The sequence below is a fragment of the Amblyomma americanum genome, chromosome 11, assembly GCF_052857255.1.
Source record: "Amblyomma americanum isolate KBUSLIRL-KWMA chromosome 11, ASM5285725v1, whole genome shotgun sequence".
Classification (NCBI taxonomy): domain Eukaryota; kingdom Metazoa; phylum Arthropoda; class Arachnida; order Ixodida; family Ixodidae; genus Amblyomma; species Amblyomma americanum.
The window spans coordinates 23,402,505-23,426,106 of record NC_135507.1 but is presented as its reverse complement, the minus strand read 5'-3'; the positions used below and the strand labels follow the sequence as shown (position 1 = coordinate 23,426,106).

The 23,602-nt window shown below is 51.6% G+C and overlaps 2 protein-coding genes across 2 annotated transcripts in view; one reads left to right on the top strand and one right to left on the bottom strand.

Annotated features, from left to right (window-relative positions):
* Positions 1–23,347, bottom strand: part of LOC144110587 (uncharacterized) — a 159,214-nt gene extending 135,867 nt beyond the window's left edge. Inside the window, exon 1 of the mRNA XM_077643605.1 lies at positions 22,836–23,347. The gene's annotated coding sequence lies outside the window, so the exon portion shown is untranslated. The remainder of the gene's footprint in view (positions 1–22,835) is intronic.
* LOC144110335 (membrane metallo-endopeptidase-like 1) lies at positions 2,889–15,645 on the top strand. The gene is made up of 8 exons (XM_077643188.1): positions 2,889–3,021; positions 4,201–4,403; positions 6,830–6,959; positions 8,574–8,751; positions 9,511–9,817; positions 10,498–10,816; positions 12,958–13,289; positions 15,129–15,645. Exons 2-8 carry the CDS (start codon positions 4,240–4,242, stop codon positions 15,643–15,645), a joined length of 1,947 nt encoding a protein of 648 aa, XP_077499314.1. The 5' UTR covers positions 2,889–3,021; positions 4,201–4,239.
* Positions 23,348–23,602: the final 255 nt, after the last annotated feature.

The following is a 23,602-nucleotide window of genomic DNA, read 5'->3' as shown; positions in this document are numbered from 1 at the left end:
ACTGCCATAGCCGACTACGCTCGTGGCTTCTCCGGCACAGCTTTGGTCGCACCAAAGTGGTGGGGGACTTAAACCTCAACTCTTTCCTGTTCCACGAGCACACTCCAATGTCAAAACATGCCAACACCCTTAGGCCTGTTTATGAAAACCTCCTTCCCACCCCCGCCCTCTGCCTTCAGTCTCCTGTTCTTTTCTCGTCACAGTTTTCACTGAGTACGTTTTTTTTCTTAGCTGCCTTCTCGGTATCGGCGGTTTGAACAGCAGCACTTGCCTGCACGATAATTTTAGGCGAAACGAAAACTGTTGCTTCTAGCTTGATTCTTTTTGCTTGTACTGCTTTTCTTTTGTAGCTTTTCTCGAGCGAAAAGGTGACAACACCCAGAAACATTATATTTTAGACCCCTTTCTACAGTGTACAAGAATTACGTCCGAATTGTATGTCCAACCAATCATAAAGGGCGCGGTCAGTTTGGTTGCCACATCAAATCCACTGCCAAAAATCGCCGACACGTTTCGTCACCATTGGCACGAAACAATCATTTCTAGATCGATGAAAGCATTAAATTTTTATTACCACTTCGGCTATCTCCTTGGAGTCAAGGCATCACCATGTTTCATGCTATGAACACAAAGAAAAAAAAACACATGCTGAGTGATTTGCGACGTGAGGCTTTTTCAAGCACACGATAGAAAGAGGTACCTCTGGCGTTATTGAAAAGCACGCTTGGTTTTATGTCATTTCCGGGCTGAGCCGAGCCTGTACAGTTCAAGGGCCGGGCCAAGTGGGTCGGGTTCTCCTCGTGGGTCCGGTCCAATAAAAAATTTACGGCCAGAGCAGAGCTCTACAATGCACACTTCTGGGCACAGAAAAAAATCCTAAGTGTCCATTGCAGTATTCCAGATCCCACCTTACGCTACAGTTATAGCAGCAAACGTCGGAACTTTTCGTATATGAGCTCGAGCCTTTTAAAAGGCGCCAGCGGAGGCCTCTGCTTCGGTCATTCAAAGACACCGGCATGATCTCTCATGCTGCCCCGAGCACACTCGGCAGTGAATATTTGCTTCACTCAGCTGTCAGCAACATTAAAATGGCTAAGCGGATAGCGTCCTCGTGAAACACGTGGCAAACTTCGCTCTCGCATCCACTCGCCATACACTTCCACTCATCACTGAAGTCCACTCACTCACACTCATGACCACTCACGCTGACATCCACTCACTCACACTCATGACCACCCGCACCCACATCCACTCACTGTTACACCACGTCTACACACTCATGACAACCTACACTCAACTAACGCTCATAGACGTGAGTGTGTCGGCTTATGTCTCCAGCTGACTAGATGAAAAGTGGAAGACCCGCCGCGGTGGCTCAGTGGTTAAGGCGCTCGTCTACTGAGCCGGTGTACCCGGGTTCGAAACCCGACCGCGGCGGCCGCGTTTCGATGGTTGCTGTTGCTGATAGGAAGAAAGAAAAGGAAAGTGCACGGGCCTGCCTACTGGCTCAAGCCGAACCACGCTCGCTGCCGCGTGCTGAAAGTAGGCAAGTTGAAGGATAGGAGAGCAAAGATAGAAAGAAAAGGCGTGCTCTAATATGCTCCGGGCCGATCCCGAAGGCAGTGCAATACCGGGGCGACCCGTGCCATTGTGCTTCAAGCCAAGCTCTCCGCCGCGCGGCGCGTGCGGTACCATCGACGGAGGCGACGCGTAAAAGGCGCCCGTGTGCTGCGCGATGTCGGTGCACGCTAAAGATTCCCAGGTGATCGAAATTAATCCGAAGCCCTCCACTACTGCCACCTCTTCTTTCACTCCCTCCTTTATCCCTTCCCTTACGGCGTGGTTCCGGTGTCCACCGAGATCTATGTCAGACATTTACTCGGTCATTTCCTTTCCTGAAAAACGAACTTCCAATTTTCTTTCAAGAGGAAGAGACCAGCAGAAAGTTCCGGAGGCGTTATCTTTCTTTTTTGTTTTTATAGGTGTTTTCTTGTCCTCTTTTTGCCAGTATTAATTGTTTTTTTGTGGAAAGGAAATGGCGCAGTATCTGTCTCGTATATCGTTGGACACCTGAACCGCGCCGTAAGGGAAGGGATAAAGGAGGGAGTGAAAGAATAAAGGAAGAGAGAGGTGCCGTATTGTTGTTGTTGTTAGCCTATCAAAAGATGGCACAAAGAAGGGCTACGGAACAATTTCGACCACCTGGGGATCTTTAACGTGCACTGACATCGCACAGCACACGGGTGCCTTAGCGTTTTTCCTCCATAAAAACGCAGTCGCCGCGGTCGGGTCCGAGCCCGGGAACTCCGGATCAGTAGCCGAGCGCCCTAACCACTGAGCCACCGCGGCGGGTCTTCTTGCCAGCTGATTAGCCTTTCCATGGTTCCCGATTCTTGGCCGATCTCACAGTTTGGACTGCTGGCGCCCAAGTCCAATGGCTGGTAGTAATAGTACTAGAAAACTTTATTGACAAGGAAAATATAAGGCTCTAGGAGAAATATACAATGGGTGGGGTCTTCATTTTAAGACTCCACTGGCCTTGGCCGCCGCACTAGCCTGCGCAACGAGTGTGCGCTGCTGATCAAGCTCCGAGCTGAGCAGAGGTGTCTCCCACTGCTCCTTCGTTCTATACGAGTCGTGATGCCCGGAGGCTTCGGGCCCTTACATCCCCATGTAATGTGGTATGCGTCGGGCCGGTCTTCGCATCACGGGCATTCTCCTTTGCAGCGCTCGGGGAAAATGATGTACTTGTAATGATTGGGTAATATATCGGTCTAGTGTTGCCTTCAGTCCCGAGCGTTAAGGTTCTTATGTGGATCGTGTACCGCTTTGAGAAGAGAAGAGGCTGCGAGAGAGAAGGAAGAAGTGTCGCGAGACACCCGCACGCGTTAAACGGTGCGTACATTCGAGGGGCATCCAAGGAATAAGTCAGCGCAAAACCGTGCTGCGTACTACGAAATTCGTCACTCCGGTCTCATTTTCTGCACCTGCGGTGTACTGTGTCCTCGAGGCTCCTCTAAGGTAAGTTGTGTACAAGATTGCGTGGGCATACCGTAGCTGGACAGGGCCGAGCTTCCCTTGCCAGCTCACATAGCCGCTTAATCAACCTTTACTTTCCTCGCTATTCTCCGTTCTCTTCCATTTCCCGTCTGTGTTGCCCTAGGTTCTCTCTCATTGTCAGTGAGGGCGTCTTTGCCGCGAATAGGCAGTTTCAGGTGACGCTGTCTGCATCTTCGCGTTCCACTCCGCGACTGCTCGCTACTGACCGAACAGCCAAAGACTGAGAATCGTGACTGGTAGGACGGCTCGCAATCAGCATTTTCTGCGCGATTGTTTAAAATTGGTTTCACGAAAATGCCATCTTCTCATTCCGATACGTTAAATTCGGCACGTTTCCTGGTTGTGCGGCACTGGCGTTGCACGCTAATTGGTGGACATTTAGTGATGTCACACATGGCATCACTGCAATGCGCTACGTTGAGTGGCCTGAACACAATGACGTCACGCACACTGTCGGAGAAATCCCCGGCCCGGTAGCACAACCCTCGGGCCCTCGGATTAGGCTGAGGCCCACGGGGGAGCAAGGTACCACCCTTTGGCTAAATAAACTTGATTGACTGACTGAGAAGGAGGCAAACAGTAATTGCAACATTCGCCACCGCAAAGAGATGTCGCTGAATCTCGTTACGTGGTGGTAATCGTCCTGTGAGCATTTCTTACGCGATAGCATACAAGAGCCCCATGCCCGCGCACCCACTGTCGGTCTCACACTTTGCTGCCTGCAAGGTGGCAAGGCGTAAGTGGAAACCTTGGCAGGTGGAAAGGACCACCTGCCAAGGTTGCTACACTTAACAGCCAGCTGCCACTTGCCACGGTTATAGCAGGTTACAAAGTGGAGAGGAAAATCTCCATCTCCCCTTATAAAGGAGAGGAGGTAGATACCGTTAGGTGGGTTCCACGGGATGAACTCTAGACTTGTACATGGAAGAGCCAGCTAAGACCTGCCACTTGCCCACGTTGGCAAAGTCGAGAGAAAATCCACTCTCCACTCGTATAGTGTGTGTGGTCCTGCATGACAGCTCACAACGAGGTTACTATGCTTTCGCATTGTCACAGCTAGCTAATGGTAATAAGGTGTCCTCCAAGTTTTTCTTGTCGCCTTTGCCCTTCTGGCCACGCTGAGTCGTACTCCTGCGACAGGGCTACGCGTACCTGAACCTCTGAGCACCAGCGTGAGCCATGATCCTGGAGGGCGTGCCCAAGGAGCTTCAAGGCGGTCTTCCGCTTATTACCACCGTACCACTGGGCTACGCTGAGACTCGCTGGAACCGGTACCTCGCCGTGGCTGTCATCGGGGCCCTGCTCACCGTCTCGGGGGCGTTCTTGGCGCCGGCCGGCCTGCGGTACTACTCGCCGTTTAGTACTCGCTGCAGCAGAGGCCCCCGCCGCCATGTTAACACTGCTTGCCATTTGTGAATGCAGTTGAATCTCGTTATAACGAAGCTGAACGGGCCCGGCGATTACTTGTTATAGCCGTGGATTCGTTATAGCCTGCGCTGGGAGATCTAAGGGGAATCATATATCCATTATTTTGTTATAACGAGGTTCGACTATATTTCTCAGCAGCGTGATTACACGTGTGACGCCTTAGAAATCTGTGGACCATTCTCCCGTAAACAAAGCGACGCCCTTGGTCGTTGTGATGTCGGATTTAATACGGACTCCTCCACTATACGACATCCTTCAGAGCCCCCGTTCATCTTCGGGACAGACTCCACACAGCTTGCCGTGGGAGTAATTAATAGCGTCCCTAAAGTTTCTGTGAAAGCTGTGTAGCCTTCGCGGCCATACGGCAGTGTTTGGATTAATGTTAATGTGTAATTACTCACTTAATTGTTACTAATTAACTCCACTTTGGGGCATTCCCATTTATACGTTGGACTCATACCATACATACCGTGCCGTACCGTGTCATATGCCATACCATGTCACCCCACACACTATATACTGTTACCATACCATATCATGCGCCACGCCCCACACCACACCATACTGTTACCATCGTAGAAAGAGGGCGCGCAGATGGCTTCTTGGCACTCACAAAATGAAAAATGGGGGGGGGGGGAAGGCTCAGGGCGCTTGCCCCTCCCTTGTTCACTTTGCGAGTATGCTGTTACCATATCATACGTCTAGCCACGCCAACTCGCTGTGAGCGATACCAGGAGAAAAGTCCCATACTGAAAGCACAGTGCGCTCAAGATGGCCAACAGTGGGCCAGCGGTGATCTTAGTAGTTTCAGCCAAGATGGTCAAGGAGCGCCGATTCGGGCGGGTGCATGCAGTCACCTGCTCATGCTGTGGTGGTAAGTGTTTCAACGGTCACTTCGAGCGGAACATCACAGTCCTGCTTCCTTTTATCGCACACTGGAAGCGAAGGAATTGAGACATTGGTAACAAGAAAAATGTCAGGCGCACGCGAATATCGGCATAATTAATGGAAGTAATTCGGTTCGCTCCTATAACACCCTATACATGTAGAGAGGGCAAAACACGTCTAGAACACGTTCTAGACTTGTCTCGGGCTGAGCACGCGATATCTAACAATAACATTTGATTAAAAATGGTCTGGATGTATGAAAGCAGTTAAATTAATAGGATTTCGTCATTTTTTGCCTTCCTAGTCGCAGCGGCTTTGGGAGCTGCGGAACACTCAGTTCGGTCGTTCTAGACATGTGTTTTGTCGACTTTACAAGCACGGCTGTATAAAGTTATGCCCTTGTATAAAGTTACGCCGAATTTTCGCTAAGTATTTGGAATTGGCTCCAGATTCTTTCAGCGCTTAAAGTGTGGCTCCGCCGCAAGGGAGAGGGTCTGCAGTGATTCGAGCACAGATGGAGATGGAAATGAAGAGGGAGAGAGAGAAAGCTGCTGGCGGCATGTCTTACACACCGTCTTATACGAATGGGAGAAGTCATTTTTAAAGGACGTTGCCTACTCAATTTATCACACAGACGTGAAAAAAAAAATAAGATCCCCACGCTCTACCAGCGCTTTCGTTGTTGTGTGATGTGTAGGTTTGGAGCTGAGTGGCCTGCTCTAGGCTGACTTGTGGTGTGAAGGCACGGATTTCTCTTTTTTTCCAGCTTGTGTGTAGTGCTGCCAACTTTTTATTCTTCTCCGTCTCAGGTTTTAAAACATTTTAATTCTTGCTGAAGATCACAGTGAAATTTTCGAAACGATAGAGAAGAAATGTTTCGACCGCCACTGTCAGGAATAAAAAATGGTTGCCTGCTTCTGGTTCACGCAGTTCCTATATTCTACCACTGGGGTAGAACTGCATTACTGGTGGGGGCCCTTTGACCCCCCCGGAGATCCCCCTGCGTATATATGTCCAGGGGTGGACAAAAGTTCCCAGGCCACAAGGTCTGCTTTTCATCGGTATATCCTGGAACTTAAGATGCTGATAAAGGTATCAAGGTTCTCAGAAGATAGAACGATACTTCTACTCTTCTGCCCTCTTCGGGGGTGTCATAATTGCCTGACTATACTGCTCAAACGCAGACCCTGTGGCCCGGGAATTTTTGACCGACCCTGTACTTATCTTTTATGCCAACTTGCACTCAATGTCGTGTCTAGACATAATTGGCATAACACAACAGTTAGAACGGAGAATTTCTGAGGGCCATCATCTTGGTTTCAACTGAGATCACTGGAGGTTCGGGAGGGCAAGGTCAAATCGAGTGCTAGCCTGTCGTTTGGTGGGGGCACCCTCGTTCGTGCGAGGCGCTGACGGTACAAAGCTACATCAGTCGTTTATTGCGCACATGCAGGTACGCGATCGGCTGTCAGTCCCCGCAGTGCGGCGACTGGCTCGAGGACCTGAGCATGTCTATCAATCCTCGGCGGAAGCCTTGCGACGACTTCTACGAGTTCGTGTGTGCCAACAGGAACACCACGCAGGTGAGACGCTACGCCACGGTTGTCGCCAGGGAGCAGGAGATGAGCAGTTGAATCTGCGCGCTTTTTGCGAAGCGAAATAATGACGCAAACTACCGGAACCGCTTTAGAAGCACTTGCATGCTGGCGGCATCTAATCCTTGCAAAAGCAACCGTATCTACGCACTTGTTGCGTCTTTTAACTGGACTGGTAGTTGCCACGAGTCGTATTAATGAATGTTTTCACGGTTAACACAGCTCGACAGCTAATCCTTTGCGCCTCCAGGTGCCGCCTCTGCATGGGCATTCATCGCCGCACGTTTTCATAGGTAGCGTGATCTGATCGTCTGCTCACACTAGTGCCGGTCGGATCTCTCTATTCAAATAGTACGAAACTCCGAAACGTAGGCATGGCCTGTGGCCATTTTTGGGGAGTCAGCACCTGTTAATTGCACTCTAAACACCTAAACGGGAGTAAAAAGGAAGTAAGCTGTCCTCTAGCGCACACCTTTTAAGGGAGTAAGTTGTCCTCTAGTGCACAGTTTTTAAGGGAGTAAGCTGTCCTCTAGTGCACACCTTTCAAGGGAGTAAGGTGTCCTCTAGTCACACCTTTTTAGGGAGTAAAGTGTCTTTTTGCGCACACCTTTTTAGGGAGTAAAGTGTCCTTTTGCGCACACCTTGCAAAGAAGTAAGCTGCCCTCTAGTGCACACCTTTTAAGGTAGTAAGATGTCCTCTAGTGCACACCTTTTAAAGGAGTAAGCCGTACTCTAGTGCACACCTTTTAAGGGAGTAAGCTGTCCTCTAGTGTACACCTTTTAACGGATTAAGCTGTCCTCTAGTGCACACCTTTTAAGGGAAAGGGTGTGCGCTAGAGGACAGCTTACTCCCTTAAAAGGTGTGCGCTAGAGGACAGCTTACTCTCCTTTTACCGATTTCTCTTTAGAGTGTAGCTGGGCAGTCAGCTACTGGTGGTGTCCCGCAGTAACTGTCCTTGATCCATCACAACTGCATTCCGAACACTGCTGAGCAGTTAACTTGGTGCAAGTGACGCGACAATCAGCTGACCTCCGAGCTTACCAGTGTGTCGTTTTGTGGTACATGGGTCCTTTCGCAGATGGTAATTCGTTGAGCCCCAACGAGCCCCATGGTAAGCGTTGAGCCCCAACAGGCAGTTCCGAGTTAGAGTTGTTCATCAAGTTCTTTTATGCTATAGTTTTGGTCAAAAGTCGCTAGGCCACAAAAGTTGATGTAAAGGGCTTGAGAGAGCCGTCCTCACCCTCCGGCTATGGAATTTTAGGAACGTCCCGCTATGTACGTTCATACGGCGTAGTTTGCGGCATGCGGATGCACAGTAGCAGGTATGTGCCCGCAGCTGGAATGCTGAATAATGGGCCAATTGGTGCAGCATACCCAGTAATGTGCCAGCCAGCCAGAAAAGATGCTGCACAAGACACTGAAGGGCACGAGTTGCTAGTCCAGCCCATGCCCTGTGCTCTTCTTGTGTGGCGTCCCTTTTTGGCTAGTTGTCAATTCTCCGAAGTGGCCCCTTGTGGCCATCTGCGCAGGCGCGCTTGGCGCCTCCAGAAAATGGATCGCGCTATGCTGACAATTTCTAATGGCATACTTTAACCACGCAGGCGGGCACCATCAACGCCTTCTTGAAGCTGCAGATTCGCGTGGCGCTGTCTTTCTTCAAGCAGCTACTGCTGATCGACACCGAGATGCCGGACTCGAAACTGGTCAGCGCGCATCTGAAGACGGCGCGCTTCATGCAGCGGTGCATGCAGGAGGCCATCAACGGCGGCGACGACTTGCGTAAGCGGATAGTAGTGGGCACGCAGTAGGGGCCGTTCTAAAGAAATGTAGTGTACCGGGATGAAAAATTTGGCGAGTCTGATGGCATTCATTCATCTTTGAAGACGAATGTTAACCAACTCACCCACTTGCCTGTTGGAAAAGAAATGAACCGTGCCTGGGTAAGAACTTCGCTAGTTGGTGGCATTCATGTCATCCAAAGACGAATTCCTTCCGAATTGCCCGCCCACATTTTTTACAACGCACCCTATTGTGCGTCTTAGCTGCCACTTCAAATATGACTGTAGACTAGCCTGCGCCGAGAGATGACATCCATTTATGGCCACATATGAACGTCAACTCAACCAGCTTTCCATCCTGGTGCAGCATTTTTTTTTACAACGGGCAGTTGAGCGAATTGGATGGCACGAAACTTTTGACGACGTTAGGTTTTGAAGATGCTGAACTTCATCCACCTCGCCAATTGCCCATTGTGGCCAACAGGACAAGCAGTTGAAACTGAACACGCAGTCATTACGTCATATTCTGGCCATTTAAGTTTCGACTGCTTGTCCTGTTAGCCGCATTGTCAACGAGGAACCCGTACGGGTTCCGAAAAGTCATTTTTACTTCGATTTGGTCATTGACTGTCGTACTTTTTCTTCGAATAAGCTAATAATGCAATTTCTTATATAACGAATTCCCGCTACATCGAACTACTAAGCGATCCCCTTCGAGTTCGATATATCCGGGTTCGACTCGCCTGGTCTCGGCGCGCAGGCTTCGTGTCCGACTTCCTGGCGCAGTACAACCTGTCGTGGCCGCCGGCGGAAAGCGCCAAGGAGCGCAGCGGCCGCGAGGACAGCTCCGTGATCGACGTGCTCGTCGAGCTGAGCTTGATGCGCGGCGTGCACGTGCTCCTGCGCATAGTGCCCGACGTGTACTTCAAGCGGCGCGGCTTCTACTCGCTCCACGTCGAGTTCAACCTGGCCTTCATGTACGAGTGGGCTGCCGTGCGTCGCCTGCTGCTCTCCTCCGGGCGCCTGGCCGCCTTCTTCGAGATCAGCGCCGTGCTGCTCTCCGGAAGGTGCGCATGCCCTGCTTTGTACAGCTTAGCTGATACGACAGCAGCGCAGGCATGAGCAGGCTCATCCCAACTCGGCGACTACGCGTTTACACGAACTCGATTGCAGCGAGTCGAGATTGCTGCGATTGCAGCAGTTTGTTTTCAACCAGTGGAACTGGAGGAGGAGAGGCCCGAGTGCGCAGAGCGGCCATGTGAACATAGCGAATTCATTGGCGTCATCGCTCACGTACGGTATCACATATGTAACAATCAGAATCATATCTAACGTAACAGAATGTACCTTATATGTGGACGTGCAAATGCGACTTCCAACAGCACCCCCTTCGGACCACGATAACAATTCCCAAAGGACAGCTATAGTGAACGCAGGAAGAGTCTGTTACGATTGGTCTATGGAGTTTAACGTCCCAAAGTGACTCAGGCTATGGCAAACGCCGTAGTGGAGGGCTCCGGATAATTTCGACCACCAGGGGTTCTTTAATGTGCACTGACATCGCACAGTACACGGGCCTCTAGCACCTCGCCCCCATCGGAATGCGGCTGCTGCGGCAGGGACTGAACCCACGTCTCTCGGGTTAGCGGCCGAGCACCATAGCCACTTAGCCACCGCAGCCACTACGCCGTTTACCCAGCACAAAGTTGCTTGCAAAGCCGCCGTCGTGGCTGCCTTATGTGCGCAGGCGTCCGCACCCGCAGCTGGTGGAGCGGCTCATGGTTCTGGACAACATGCTGCTGACGGCAGCGCTTCCGCCGCTGGGCGACCGGCCCAACATGACCACGTCGTACGTGCGCTTCGGCGACCTCGGCAACATGACGGGCCCCTCGTTCCCCGGCCGGCTGCTGCTGGACGCCGTGAACCGGGTGCTGCCTGAACACCGGCGGCTGGCCGAGGACGACGAGCTGCTCGTCACCAACGGCCCCTACCTGCGCGCCATTGGACAGCTGTTGGGGCCCACCCCGGCCTCCGAGACGCTGCGCGCCTACGTCAGCCTCATGCTGGTGGGTGCACACGGACGGCGATGCTGCTAATTTCACCCAAGTCTCAGTGGCCGCCATGTTGGTGTACACGGCGAAAGGCCGTGCGCATGTCTGATGGGCTCATCGTTGCCTGCTCCGGTCTGCACCACTGATGCTGCGCACTGTGCACCATCATGGCGCCAATAAGGGCTCCCCGTAGAGTTCTTACAATTAACTATAGAGGAAAAGCTGGCGCCCCGCCTATGGGAGTTTACATGGAGATTCCTCGAGACCACCTGAGCCACCATGGGCGCTCTAAGCATCATGGGGCGGAGAGCTACCGACTGCAGAACCGCAACTTTTGGCCAAGAAATAATGAAAATACAAACGTTGTTCGATAATCAAGAATGTCCTAACATTCAATGTCCTGTCTATAAATTGCAACAAACGAGCAGAAAAGCAGGTGAATGTAAACTTCGCCCAAAATAGGCGATGGCTTGCTCTCCTATTGGCCAAATATTGCACACCACAAAACTCAATATTTCGTGCCTAACGGGCGCATTTTTTAAAAAGAAATATGTTTTCAAAAAAATGTTGTCGCCTCAACATTACAAGGTTTTTTAATAGCACTATGGAAACCAAAAACCTTTTATTGGCGTCGTGTACGTGCTGTTGCGTTTTCGCTATGGCTTTTGCGCACTACGATTGCGCCAAAGTCGTCTGCGTCGTGGACGGAACGGGACATCTTTGTAGACACCCTATAGTAACGCCACTCTGTGTTCCTCAAAAAAACCTACTGTCCCGCACCAAGTAGCTCATCGTCCCATGATGCTTTGAGCGCCCATGCATGGTGGCTCAGGTGCAGCGCCGCCAGCTATCCCTCTAGTTAATAGTAAGAAACCCTATGGGGCTCCCTGCGCGTAGCCATGCTGTTCGCTGCACTGTTGTGTGCACATGGTGATAGCTGGTGGAAGCGGCTGCGGAACTGGGTAGCAACAGTCAAGAGAGGCCTCGTTTCGACATCTCATTCGCCCCATGGAAAGGTCCATGCACGCCGACGCCGTGTTTCCATAAGTGGATTCGCGATTCTAAGTAATTGTAGCGCTTGAGAAGCGGCTACAGAGGGCTCGGTGGATGCCTGCACTGTATTGAAGCTGAAAGCAACAATAAAAATATCACCGGGCGACCATAAATTGATGCAGCTCATTTGAGCACTAACTACACTCAGGGTTTAGCGGCAGCAGTAGTTGCAACCTGATGAAGACGACGATGCGCAATGCACAGCGCGAGAGTGTGTTGCAGTTTAACACGAGGCGTACATGATCGGCTGCGGCGGTAGCATATAGTGCTTAGTCTAACGTTCGACGGAATACCGTCTGGTCAGGATGAAGCATAATAAAGGATGAAGTTTGGGTCACTGACCAAGTCAAAAACAAACGAAAATGACGTTTCGGGTCCCGTACGGGACCCTTGTTCACAATAAGACTGTCAAAGAAGAAGGCGGGATTATATAGTCTTCAGGATTGTTCCTAATCCTTTTGCGTAGATATGATGAAGAGGGCCTTGATTCCTGTTCAAAGTGTCTTTCGTCGTCTGGATGACTAATGATTCTAGATGCAGTCTTTTCAAATTATTTCTTTCTGTGGCTACAATATCCGCCTCGTCCCAGGCTATCTCGTGGCCAGTGGTCTGCACGTGCTCGGCGATAGCGTTCTTTGATGCGCGACGGTTCCTTACGTCGCCTTGATGATCTTTCATTCGTCGCTGGAAGTTCCCGGTTTCGCCGATATAGACGGATGTGCAGTCATTGCAAGGAACTTTGTAAATCACACCAGGAAATTCGTTTGTTTTTGACTTGGTGAGTGACCCAAACTTCACCATGTTAGCGTATAGTGCTGTCGCGCAGTGCCCCGCGAAGCTGATCTGTTTGCGCCGCCGCGGGTTCGAAACTCAGCTGCGGCAATGTTTATTTTATTTATTCATGGGCTGTTGCTTTGGTTTGGCCAAGGTAACCCTCAAGGCTGCCCTCCCACTGGCTGCAGCTTGTTCGACGCTCCTCCGAACCCGAGCTTACCCGAGTCCCTCAGAGGCGACACACAAGATTGCTGGTTGGGTTTGACCGTGTTAAGTATAGTGCTCTAGCACTAAAATCACACGTCCTGGACCCCCGGCCTTGGGCGCAGGTGCGCTACCTGGCCCCGTCCACGTCTTCGCGGCTGGTGGCCAGCCAGCTGCCGGTCGAGGGTAACGCGCTGAACACGATGCTGTTTCGCCTGGCGCACTGCGTGGCCGACGCCCTTCAGCTGGCGCCGTACGCCATGGGCGACCTGTTCGTGCGCTGGCACCTGGACGAGCGCGAACTCGAGGGAGCCCGCGACATCGTGCGACGGGTGCGCAACGCCACGCGCGACGGCTTCGTGGCGCTGCGCTGGATTGACCCGGAGACGCGGCGCGGCGCCCTGCGACGCATCGACAACCTGGCCTCGCTCGTCGGACACCCGGATAACGTGTCCAGGTGACGGCGCTCACGCTTCTTGCATTGCAAAGTCACTGGAAAGGTCGCTATAAATTTCCACTATAGAGGTATATCCCGCGAAGTCACCTAACGAGGAAGGAGAAAATGAAAAAAAAAATGAAATGAAACGAAAATTGGTTTTAGTGGAAAGGAAATGGCGAAGTATCTGTCTCACATATCGGCGGACACCTGAACCGCGCCGTAAGGGAAGGGATAAAGGAGGGAGTGAAGAAAGAGGTGCCGTAGTGGAGGGTTCTGGAATTACTTCGATCATGTGGGGATCTTTATAACATGCACTGACATCGCACAGCACACGGGCGCCTTTTGCGTTTCGCCTCCATCGAAACGCGGCCGCCGCGGTCGGGTTCGAACCCGGGAACTCCGGATCAGTAGCCGAGCGCCCTAACCACTGAGCCACAGCGGCGGGGATGAGAAAAACGACTTTATCGCAGGCCTGTACTACAGCCTCGTGAAAAAGGAGCGCTTGCTCCGCTAAGGCCAACTGAATATCTGCAGAGTCCGACTGCAAGCCATGCTGGCTTTCAGAGAATAAAAAGAGTGCAATTTTTCCGAAATAGACTAAAGACCTCCATATGCGTGATAACGGACTGCATTGTTATTCCATGCGTCTCCAGATAGCATAAACCGTGACGTTACCCCCTTTTTTCTTAAGAGTGAGAGCGTTACTGTGTGCGGGGTGTGTTCTGTACATGCCGTGACCTCTGGACATTTGGGACAGTGGGCTCACGCCAGGTGTGGAGCCGCAGCGTGATGACAACGTTCGCGGGGGATGTGTGCTAGAAGGTTCCAGTGCCGTTATAGCGATATTATGATTACAGGGAAAATACTGTTCCTTGAGCCGGACTGTAATCACATGGTTTTTGCCGCAGTCGCCATCGGTCACGGCCCTAATTCGCTATGTGTAGATCTCAGGTTCAGGGCTGAGGTCTATCTGGGGATGTGCAGGTGCCATCGACGCGATGCTCTCGCACAGCAGCCTCGTTTAATAAATGTGCCGCCGGTGAACGGCGTTTTTTGATGTCATTGACAATGGAAAATATACAAAGCTCTGCGTGTGTACACAAAATTAAGTGCACAGGAAGGGAGACTGCATAGACGGAGACATGGACGCCGGTCTTTCAGGTCCACCAATAATGTCACAACACCCCGCAAGCACGCATCACTGTATACAGTACGCCAGTCGGTACTCTAGCTCGACACAAAGTCACCATCAGCAAGGCTCAAGACCATTTGACGGACAGAGCTACTTTTCCCACCGATGTGCGGTTTAGCACAGGATACATCTTATGAACAAACACCGCAAAATAACGGACACTCACAAGAACGTTGAACAGTACAACGCGTTCTTGTGATTCCGTTCTTGTGATTGTCTCTTCTTGCGATTCCGTTCTTGTGATTGTCTCTTATTTCGCGCTAACGTTTGTACATAGAACTATGCACCGACTAGTCCAGCAACAAGTGTTACTTGGATACACCTGATGTATACATCATCTACGGTGACTATTCGAGCGATCCTCCTCATATAGTCTCAAAGATAGCGAGGACCCATGTAAGCTGTCCCTGCCCAAAAGAAACCATGCAGCCGTGGCCACGAAAAAAAGCAGGCTGGCAGCACTGCGGTCGCCGGTCTTTGTCGGCTGCGAGAGATACTGCTCTGGATCTGACAAATCCCCCGATGGCATGAGGAAAGATGAGTGCACCTATTTTTTGGCAAGCAAGCCCCAGTCTGCTCACTCATCTTGGATGCAGCGTTTTAACCGCCTATACGAAGACGTAAAGCCTAATTAACGTGCGACAAACTCCGCGGCGTCCCCTCAGGGTGGACCAGCTGAACAAGCACTACGCCTTCCTGCCGGCCATGCGGGGCAGCTACGCCCGCATGCTGACGGCGAGCCGGGACGCGGACGCGCGCCGGTTGCTGCGGCGCCTGCGCTCCGAGGCGCCCTTCTTCCCCGCCGTGGACGTGGAGCTGCCCATGATCCTGGTGAACGCCTTCTACCTGCCCATCTACCACGTGATGGTCATCCCGCCGGCCATCATGTTCGCGCCCTTCTACCGACGCGCGCTGCCCGCGGCGCTCAACTACGGCTCGCTGGGCCACGTCGTGGGACACGAGATCACCCACGGCTTCGACCCCGAGCTGAGCCTGTACAACGAGTCGGGCCTGCGCGAGGACTGGTGGACGCCGCGGTCGCGCGCAAACTTCGACGAGCGCGTCAAATGCCTGCGCCGGCTGTACAACGAGGCCCCCTGGGCACGCGGGGTCAACTACGGAGACACGGCGCTCTCCGAAAACTTCGCCGACTGCGGGGGACTCGACAAGGTCTACCGGTAATTGGCCGCCAGCGCGCAGCTCGCCAAGCTGTGATCGACGTCCGCGAGTTCACGCCACATCTCAACGATTGCACTTGGTGGCAATAGAGACTTTTAGAAAGGGTGGCGCCATCGGTTAGTGACGCAGGGGAATAGCAGGGGGCCAGTGCGCATGCGCACTGTCGCCCCGCTATGCTCCCTATGCTCCTAACCGATAGCGTCACCCTATTCTAAATGTCTCAGTAAGTTCCCTGCGTCACATAGCGATGAAAAACAAAACAAAAACATCGTCAGCCCAGCTGCGTCCGCTGAAGGACAAAGGCCTCTGGCATTGATCGAACCCGGACGCTTCGAATTGTGGTCTATATCGAACACAGATTATCCCCTTGAAAATCATGCGTAGCAGTACCGGAACGTATCGCAATATATCTAACTCCAATTTCGCGGGCCGTTCGATATATCGAACGGTGCCCCACGCCCGTGTAAGTGGCACTTGTGCTAATATTGCTCTCCGATCAGTTTTCCCGCCCAGAGACGAGTTGGCTGCAAGACGTTGGGCGGCTGATATTGCAGCGTTATAGCGCTGTGGAACTGCGTGACGAGGTGAACGTGGGGCGTGCATGAGGGTGACCTTCGGTCTTATACACTCATACACATCGCTGTGGTATGGGGAAGGCATCCTAACTAAAGTCTAGTGAATCGGTACCTTAATTTTATTCGGCAATTATTCTATCTCTAGTTACAATCAACATCAGCCTGACTATTAAGCCTACCGCAGGGCAAAGGCCTCTCCCATGTCTCTCCAATTAACCCTGTCCTTTGCCAGCTGCGCCCACCGTATGCCAGCAAACTTAACTAATCCGCCCACCTAACTTTCTGCCGCCCCCTGCTACGCTTGCCTCCTTCTGGAATCCTTCGCGTTACATGCCCTGCCCACGCCCATTTCTTCCTCTTTATTTCGACTAGGATGTCATAAACCCGCGTTTGTTCCCTCACTATGCCCGCTCTCAGTCTCTTAACGTTACACCTACCATTTTTCTATGTTAGCCTCCATGTTTCTGCCCCCGTAGGTGAGTACCGGTAAGACACAGCTGTTGTATACTTTTATCTTGAGGGATATTGGCTATTTCTAGTGGTATAACGTTCAAGTCGTCATGTTCAAGCCGTATAAGTCAGACGCCCGTGCGAGGGCTATAGGACGGGCACTGCGGTACTACACCCTTGCACCTCGACGTCACTACCAGGAGTATTAGGGCCACATGCACTCGTTCATGCAAACTTCTAAAATTCTTGGGGTGCTGGATGGGAGCATGTGTAATAGAAACTCCTAATCTGTCAGGTGCAAGGGTGTGCATGGAATTATGCACCCTTTAAAGGTGTGAAATTTTTTGCAGTACTATAAACTGCCGACGGCGGCGCGCTCTGCAGGTCCTTCAAGACCCTGGGGCCGCAGCCGGCGCTCACGCTGAGCGGCGAGAGCTACACGGCCGACCAGATGTTCTTCATCAGCAGCTGCTACAAGTGGTGCACCGTGGAGGCCGCCATGCACGGTCGCTCCGCGGGCCCCGCCGACGAGGCGGACACCATCAAGTTCTACTCGCCCATGCACATGCGATGCAACGTGCCGCTCATGAATATGCCCGAGTTCGCCGAGCACTTCCGCTGCGCGCCGGGAACCGTCATGAACCCGAGCGCGCGCTGCGAGACCTTCTAGCGCGCGCTCTCCAACGCCCCATCATAAACGTCGCGAAAAATTTCTTCAGCTCATTCCTGCGTGTCCGCGTATAGATTTAATCGCTCGTTCGGTGCCTCTGTTTCAATGCTATAATCGCATCGCTTGCTTCGCAAAAGTACCCCCCTTAGGACTGTCACTGCGGCCCTCTTATTGAGCAGGAAACTGCCGCATTGTCTTAATTAGCATTTGAGGATGCTAAGTTTCATCAAGTTGCGCACGAAGATACGGCGGCTTAGCTCGGCTATATATATTTAAATTTACAGTAAGTGCGATAAGAATTCTAGAAATTACGACCTAGACAGAACAGCTCTCTATCGTTAGGTGCTCTGTATGGGCATTTTATACTTCCGCATTATACGAACACAGCGCACATTACTGTCCAGAGCGCGTATGATATTGCTAAAGGGCAGACATTTCGCACATCCCTACTGAAGCGTTCGATACGAGTCGCTCGTATGGAATTACGGGAATATGTAGTCTATATGATATGGAAAATTATATGGACATCCATACGCTCACGGCACGGAGTCCATAAAATGTGCATGACGCCATATAAAGTCCGTAAGTATTTATACGTGCGTTCCATAATGTCCACACCGACTTGATACCCTCCATACTGACTCCATATGGAAATGTATGGAATTACGGACTCGCCTTATGGAAAATTTCAGTAGGGTATGCCAGGATATACGTAGCGAAAGCTAGGGCATAGCTTGGTTATTGATTGCAAGTCCAGGTTGGGGTTGGTCGTCATGCGGTTGGTCACGTGACCAGTCACGTGGCTGGTCACGTGGTGCGGTGCGACCACGGTGGGACTGCGAGCACACGTGGTGCGGTGCGACCACGGTGGGACTGCGAGCACCGCGAAGCTGCGAGTTCGTGAGGCCAATGCAGCTTTCGCTACAAAACACATCTCAAGGGCCGTCAGTTGGCATAAACAAGCACTAAAAGATGCTATAAACGTGAGGCAAACACGTCTGCCAGTCGGCACACAAGACACTGCTCCCACTGTGTCCGATGGCCTCGCACTGCAATTTCAATTTCATTTACCCCTCTGGGAAGCTCGGCAAGAAACAATGATTTGGCCACTGTTTCGCGGAGGAGTTAGCTACCCGAGAACGATGAATAAGCACCCATTGGTTCAGCCCTATACTTTCTCCTTTTTAGACAAAATGAAATGCACTCGCGAGTAGATTTGTCCGCCGAAAGTTGTCTGCGTTAGACAGTACGAAAGTGACATTCTGTCTATGCCGCAACAAAATCGAAAAAAGTCTGGTGTCTATAGGAATAAACTTTGAGCTTACGGCAATTCTAAAGCATTGTACTTCAGAATTATACATATAAAATCTTGGTTTTATTATATAGTCTCTACCTTTTACGTGCTTGCGGATGGTTTTAATCAAATTGTTAGCACTCCTCTAACTCATAAACCACATAGTGTCATGTACCATAAATATATGAAACATAGGTGCAGCGACCCCTGATAATAAGACCCCTCACGATGTCTCGGTGGCTGTGGCGGCTGGCTGCTGACCCCAAAATCGCGGGCCCGATCTTGGCCGTGGAGGCCGCTGTGACATTCCGTGTGTGCTGCGGGGATCCACGTTCGACGGCGCGGCGTGGACGGAGACCCGTGACAGCGGCATCATCAATTACCCAGCCATGCTCTTTGAGTGACGACCAGAACAACCGGACCCGCCGCCGCCCCGGGGAAACAGGCTTTGTCCTCCCCAATTTCCGGGCACATTCCAGGACAAGGGAGCTGTCAGCGGGCCAGAGCGCCCGTACCACAGCCGACGCTATGCGATACCGCGAAGACGACATTCTTTCCCTCCCCCCCCTTTGTCGTGGGCTATCGCCGGGAAGGCACCCACAGCTTCCCAGAAGGGCCGCGACGGACACCTGTCATGGCGGACAGGCAGTACTCGCCAAGAATGTGGAAAGACAGGCGCTAGTGAATTAGCTCCGAAGAGAGAGCCTGTGTATACTCTCACTTGAGAGAGAGTGGTGGCGTTTTTGTTGTTTATTTAGTTTGTATTGTTAACAGACTCTGGGTTCGAGGCTAAGCCCCACCCAAGGGGTGGTCCCCATCTCGCATGTTATTTTGGATTGGAGAATTGATGCTTTGGGCGGGCCACTGGAAATGACCGCCCTTAGTCCTTTGTTAATCAAGTGCTTAAAAGCACATGTAAACGGATGCAGGCCAGTCTGAGCTGGGGCTCCCTGCTTAGCATGTAATGTGATGCTACTTAGGCACTAACCTGCCCGGTCGATGAGTAAAGTAGTGCAAAGTTTGTTCTGTTGTAAAATTATGCTCTGCTGTCATCATCTACAAGCTCGCCTCCTGTTCATCTTCCAAGCCGAACGACACTAGAGGAAGGGTTTGTGAACCATCCTCGAAGAAACGGACGACTATTGAAATTCTACTGCACGGACGCTCAGGACGACATCGTTCGCGAAGAGGGCCTTCAGCGCCGAAGCCCGACGGCGTGCAGCTTCTGCCAGCAACCGCTCGAGCCCAACTCCGGAGCCACTCCATCGCCCCCATGAAGTCGTCGGCACGTAAGCTCGGACGCCCCAGCCTCTGATGTATAATCTTAATCATGTGTAATTATTGAATATACCTGTTTTGTTTAAACTGAGCCATACGGTGTCTCTTTGCCTCTCCGTCCCGTGTGGACCTGCGCATTATGCGGGTCATCACACCGCATTTCGATGCGGCAATGCAGAAATGCATGCGATAATGATTACACACAGAAAGATATGCTACAATGAAATGTAACTGTGATCAAGTTGTTCTGTGTTATGCCGATGCGCTAAAATTGTTCTACTTGTATATAAAAAAATAAATGCCAATCGTTAGCGAACGGCTTCGTCGCACTGTTCTCAGTTTGCTAGATCTTGAATTCTCCGACGAGCGGCTTATATCTGCCTCTCGCATTTGCACTTGGGGTTGTTGCTGCAGGTTGTAGGCGTTCGTTTGTAGAACGCTAATTTGGCGACGGCATGTGTGAAGCAATAGCAGAAATCCGCCTCGGTTACATCGGCTGCGCGGGGGCGGGGGAAGGTGGGTGAAGATGCATTTTAGTGCAAAATCACTTCGAGCCGCGCTCGCCGGGTTTAAATGGTGTGTGACTGTGTGTCAAGCTTCTGAGTAGCAAATGTACCATGCCTCACTGGCTCAGTGGAGACCTCAACCACGCATTGAGAGCAGGCGGTGGCGCCCACAATATGCGATTATTACAAATCCACGCACCAAACTCTCCCCACCCCGTGCAAAGGGCTGGGGAAGGCCAACGAGCGGGTACTCCAGCGCCTGCTCACTAACACGATGTTGTGCCCGGCAACTCTAAAGCATAAATTCGATCCTCCATTCGGCGGGCGGTGCTCACACAGTGGGGAGGTGTCTGACACCTACCACATGGTGTGGGCCTGCCAGCAGAACCCATCCCTACACCCTATCCCAAACCCCACCCGAGAGGACTGGGAGGCGACCTTGTCCGGCTGCTGCACCCTCGAGGCCCAAAGGGCCTTAACGCAGCGTGCCCGGGCTGCGACAACCGCCGATAGGCATCTGACTATAGGCATCCCATTTAGTGGTTGTAAGGGCGTGACCCTTCAGGTCACGACCCCCAACACCTCTCTCCATGATTAATAAATGTTTTCACCACCACCACCACCTACAAATTGAGGCAGCTATGCACAATTCCTTTTCTCAAAACCAGCACACGGTTTGGACTGCAATGATTTTTATGAAAGAAAAGGTGCATAACTGCCTGCCTGGGTTAATGGACACCTCTAGCGCGCTTTAGGGTACGTGGCGGTGGGGTGCACCTGCAAAAAACAGTGCTCTTGCACAATATTTCGTGCTCAATGCTAAACCGGCAGCCATTTTTACCACCACGCGCACACACGCGCGCACGCACACACAGACAGACAGAAGGCAATACAGGCAAAATTGTTGGGCCACAGCGCCGAGAATAACTGCGCTTTCTAAATTCTAAAAACTGGTATGGGTATTACTAAAGACTGCAAGCATCTCTCTAAAGGAAAAACCAACAGTAATAATTACAAAATTTAGTTAACCAGCCTACTAGTTGGTATGTTTTAGCTGTATTCTGATGAGCTACACCGCTGACATTGCTGTGCAGAAAAAAAAAAGACGCTCTTCTAACTCAAAAAGCCTATTTAAAAATTTGCACATCTTCGGGGAACCACATACGTTGTTCTTGACAAAGGCCGTACATATACATGCATCTTCGCGAACAGTTCGAACATTGCGAAATCATTATCGAAAAACTGCGATATTTTGCCAGCCTTCTAATCACTTCTGGCGCGCACACGCGAGCCGTGGCGAAAAGACGATGCTCTATATAAGGCCGCGCGTCGGCTGTGATAAACAACAATGATGAGGGGAAAGATAATCGGAACAAACCGTTATATAGATAGCCGAATGAATCCCGACATCGTTGGAACTCGGCAGCGCATCGCGTCTGCGACAGCTTGCCTTAATGTGGTCCTGCTTCTTGCTGCGGCCGATCAAAAGAAATCGGAAAGAAAAAGAACGCGACGAAGCTTTTTGAAGCGAAGAGTTAATGCCGACCTGTGCGACACGTGATACGGCCATGTATGACAGAACCGAATATATAGTTGGGAACTTCACGCCAATGGCTTGCGACAACGTTGCGAAGGCTCTCTGCTTCTGCGTGAAGCGGCCCGTGCTAAAGCTGAGGCAGAAAAATGCCCGGCTCCGCACACAGTTCATGTTAGCGCAACTTGAGTGGGCTGAAGTCCTCGGCGAAACTTCGGGCCTCCTCCTCGACATATGCGATCCAGTGCAATCGATATGAAAGACGGAGCACTCGAAAGCGTGCCGACGCGAGCCAATCGCGTGCCTTCTCCTGACCCAAAAAGTTGAAGGCTTCTCAGATGTTATGAAGGGGAACGGCTTTTCATTCTTCAGAGAACACCGCACTACCGTTTCTCATACACCTTCACTATCCTCACATCCATTTCCCCCAGTGCAGGGTATCGAACCGGTATCCTTTTCGCGGCTAACCTCCCTGTCTTTCGTTTCCTCTCTTATTGGTATATACTTGAACCAGTTGGTACGAAGGTTGCTTCCCTGCGGTACCGGAATGAACAGTGCTTCTAATTCCTAAACCTGTAGCACTCGCTAAGCGATAATTTCGGTGCTTACTTCCCTCTCTGTTTTCTAGAACAGACGATCGTCGCGTCGGGTGTGCCTTTAACTACTAGATCAGCGATCATCTGTACGCCACACATCACCGCGTGCTGTATATCATTGCTTGCAGCTGTGCCACCGCGACTACATCTCCTGGGGTAAATATAGGTCGTTATGGTATCTTCGTATGTGCGTTCAACGCATTTTCCTCACTAACGAAACCTCGACTATTGCAAAACTCGCGAATTCAAAAGTGCGAGTTGCAGAACTGAGAGATTGTAATCGCACTTACCGTTCTAGCTGTCGCGGACGAAGCTTTCGGAAGGCATCGTCCATGCAAGCCGAGTCCACCCTTTGAAGAGGCGACGCCGAAAACACCGCACTTCGATGACAAGCTGGCAGCAGTGGCACTTTGGCAGAAGTTCTTTCGCGATTGAAGAGGTGATCTGCCGTGTTTAGCGATGGACAGGCGAACAACTGGTACGAACACGACGTTGTCAGGCGCCGGTAAATAGCTGTGCTCTTCTGAATTTGTCAGGCTACATCTTGATAGTTCCGAGGCCCCAGCTAAGACAGGGTTTCAGGTCACACCACAGTTCGACGAGGGAAGCAAGAAGGGTTTCATTAGTTCATTCAGTCAAGGTCACTTTCCAACGGCGCCACGAATAATTAAGAAAATTACACCCGAGCACCATTGAAAGGGCAACGCCATGCTGCCGCCATGTCTGTTGCCCCGGTAGACTTAGGCCGAGTCCCGCCAATTCTCGCCCGCCGTGCCGAGCAGAAGCGGCTGGCCTTATCTTCAGTCTTACTTCGCACGTGTTCCAACTGAAGCTATTGCGATGCCTTTCTTTTTTTAGGTGGCTGATCGCATCTTTTCACCTACGTTTCAGCCTCGCGCCCTATCGCGCTCGACTGCTTGACTTCTTCCCGGCTGCTGCATGCAAGTGCCCCGTCACCTGCTCATCGCGATTAGAGAGACGGCAGCAGAGTATGACTGGCCATCGCCGAACCCGCGCTCGCTTGTCCGGCTGTCCCGGAACGTCACCGTTAAGTCAC

Excerpts from the sequence above, each read along its gene's own strand:
- LOC144110335 (XM_077643188.1), top strand. The coding sequence starts at position 4,240 with ATGATCCTGGAGGGCGTGCCCAAGGAGCTTCAAGGCGGTCTTCCGCTT. Across the intron at positions 6,960-8,573 it reads CCAACAGGAACACCACGCAG|GCGGGCACCATCAACGCCTT; the intron begins GTGAGACGCTAC and ends TTAACCACGCAG. Across the intron at positions 13,290-15,128 it reads CACCCGGATAACGTGTCCAG|GGTGGACCAGCTGAACAAGC; the intron begins GTGACGGCGCTC and ends GCGTCCCCTCAG.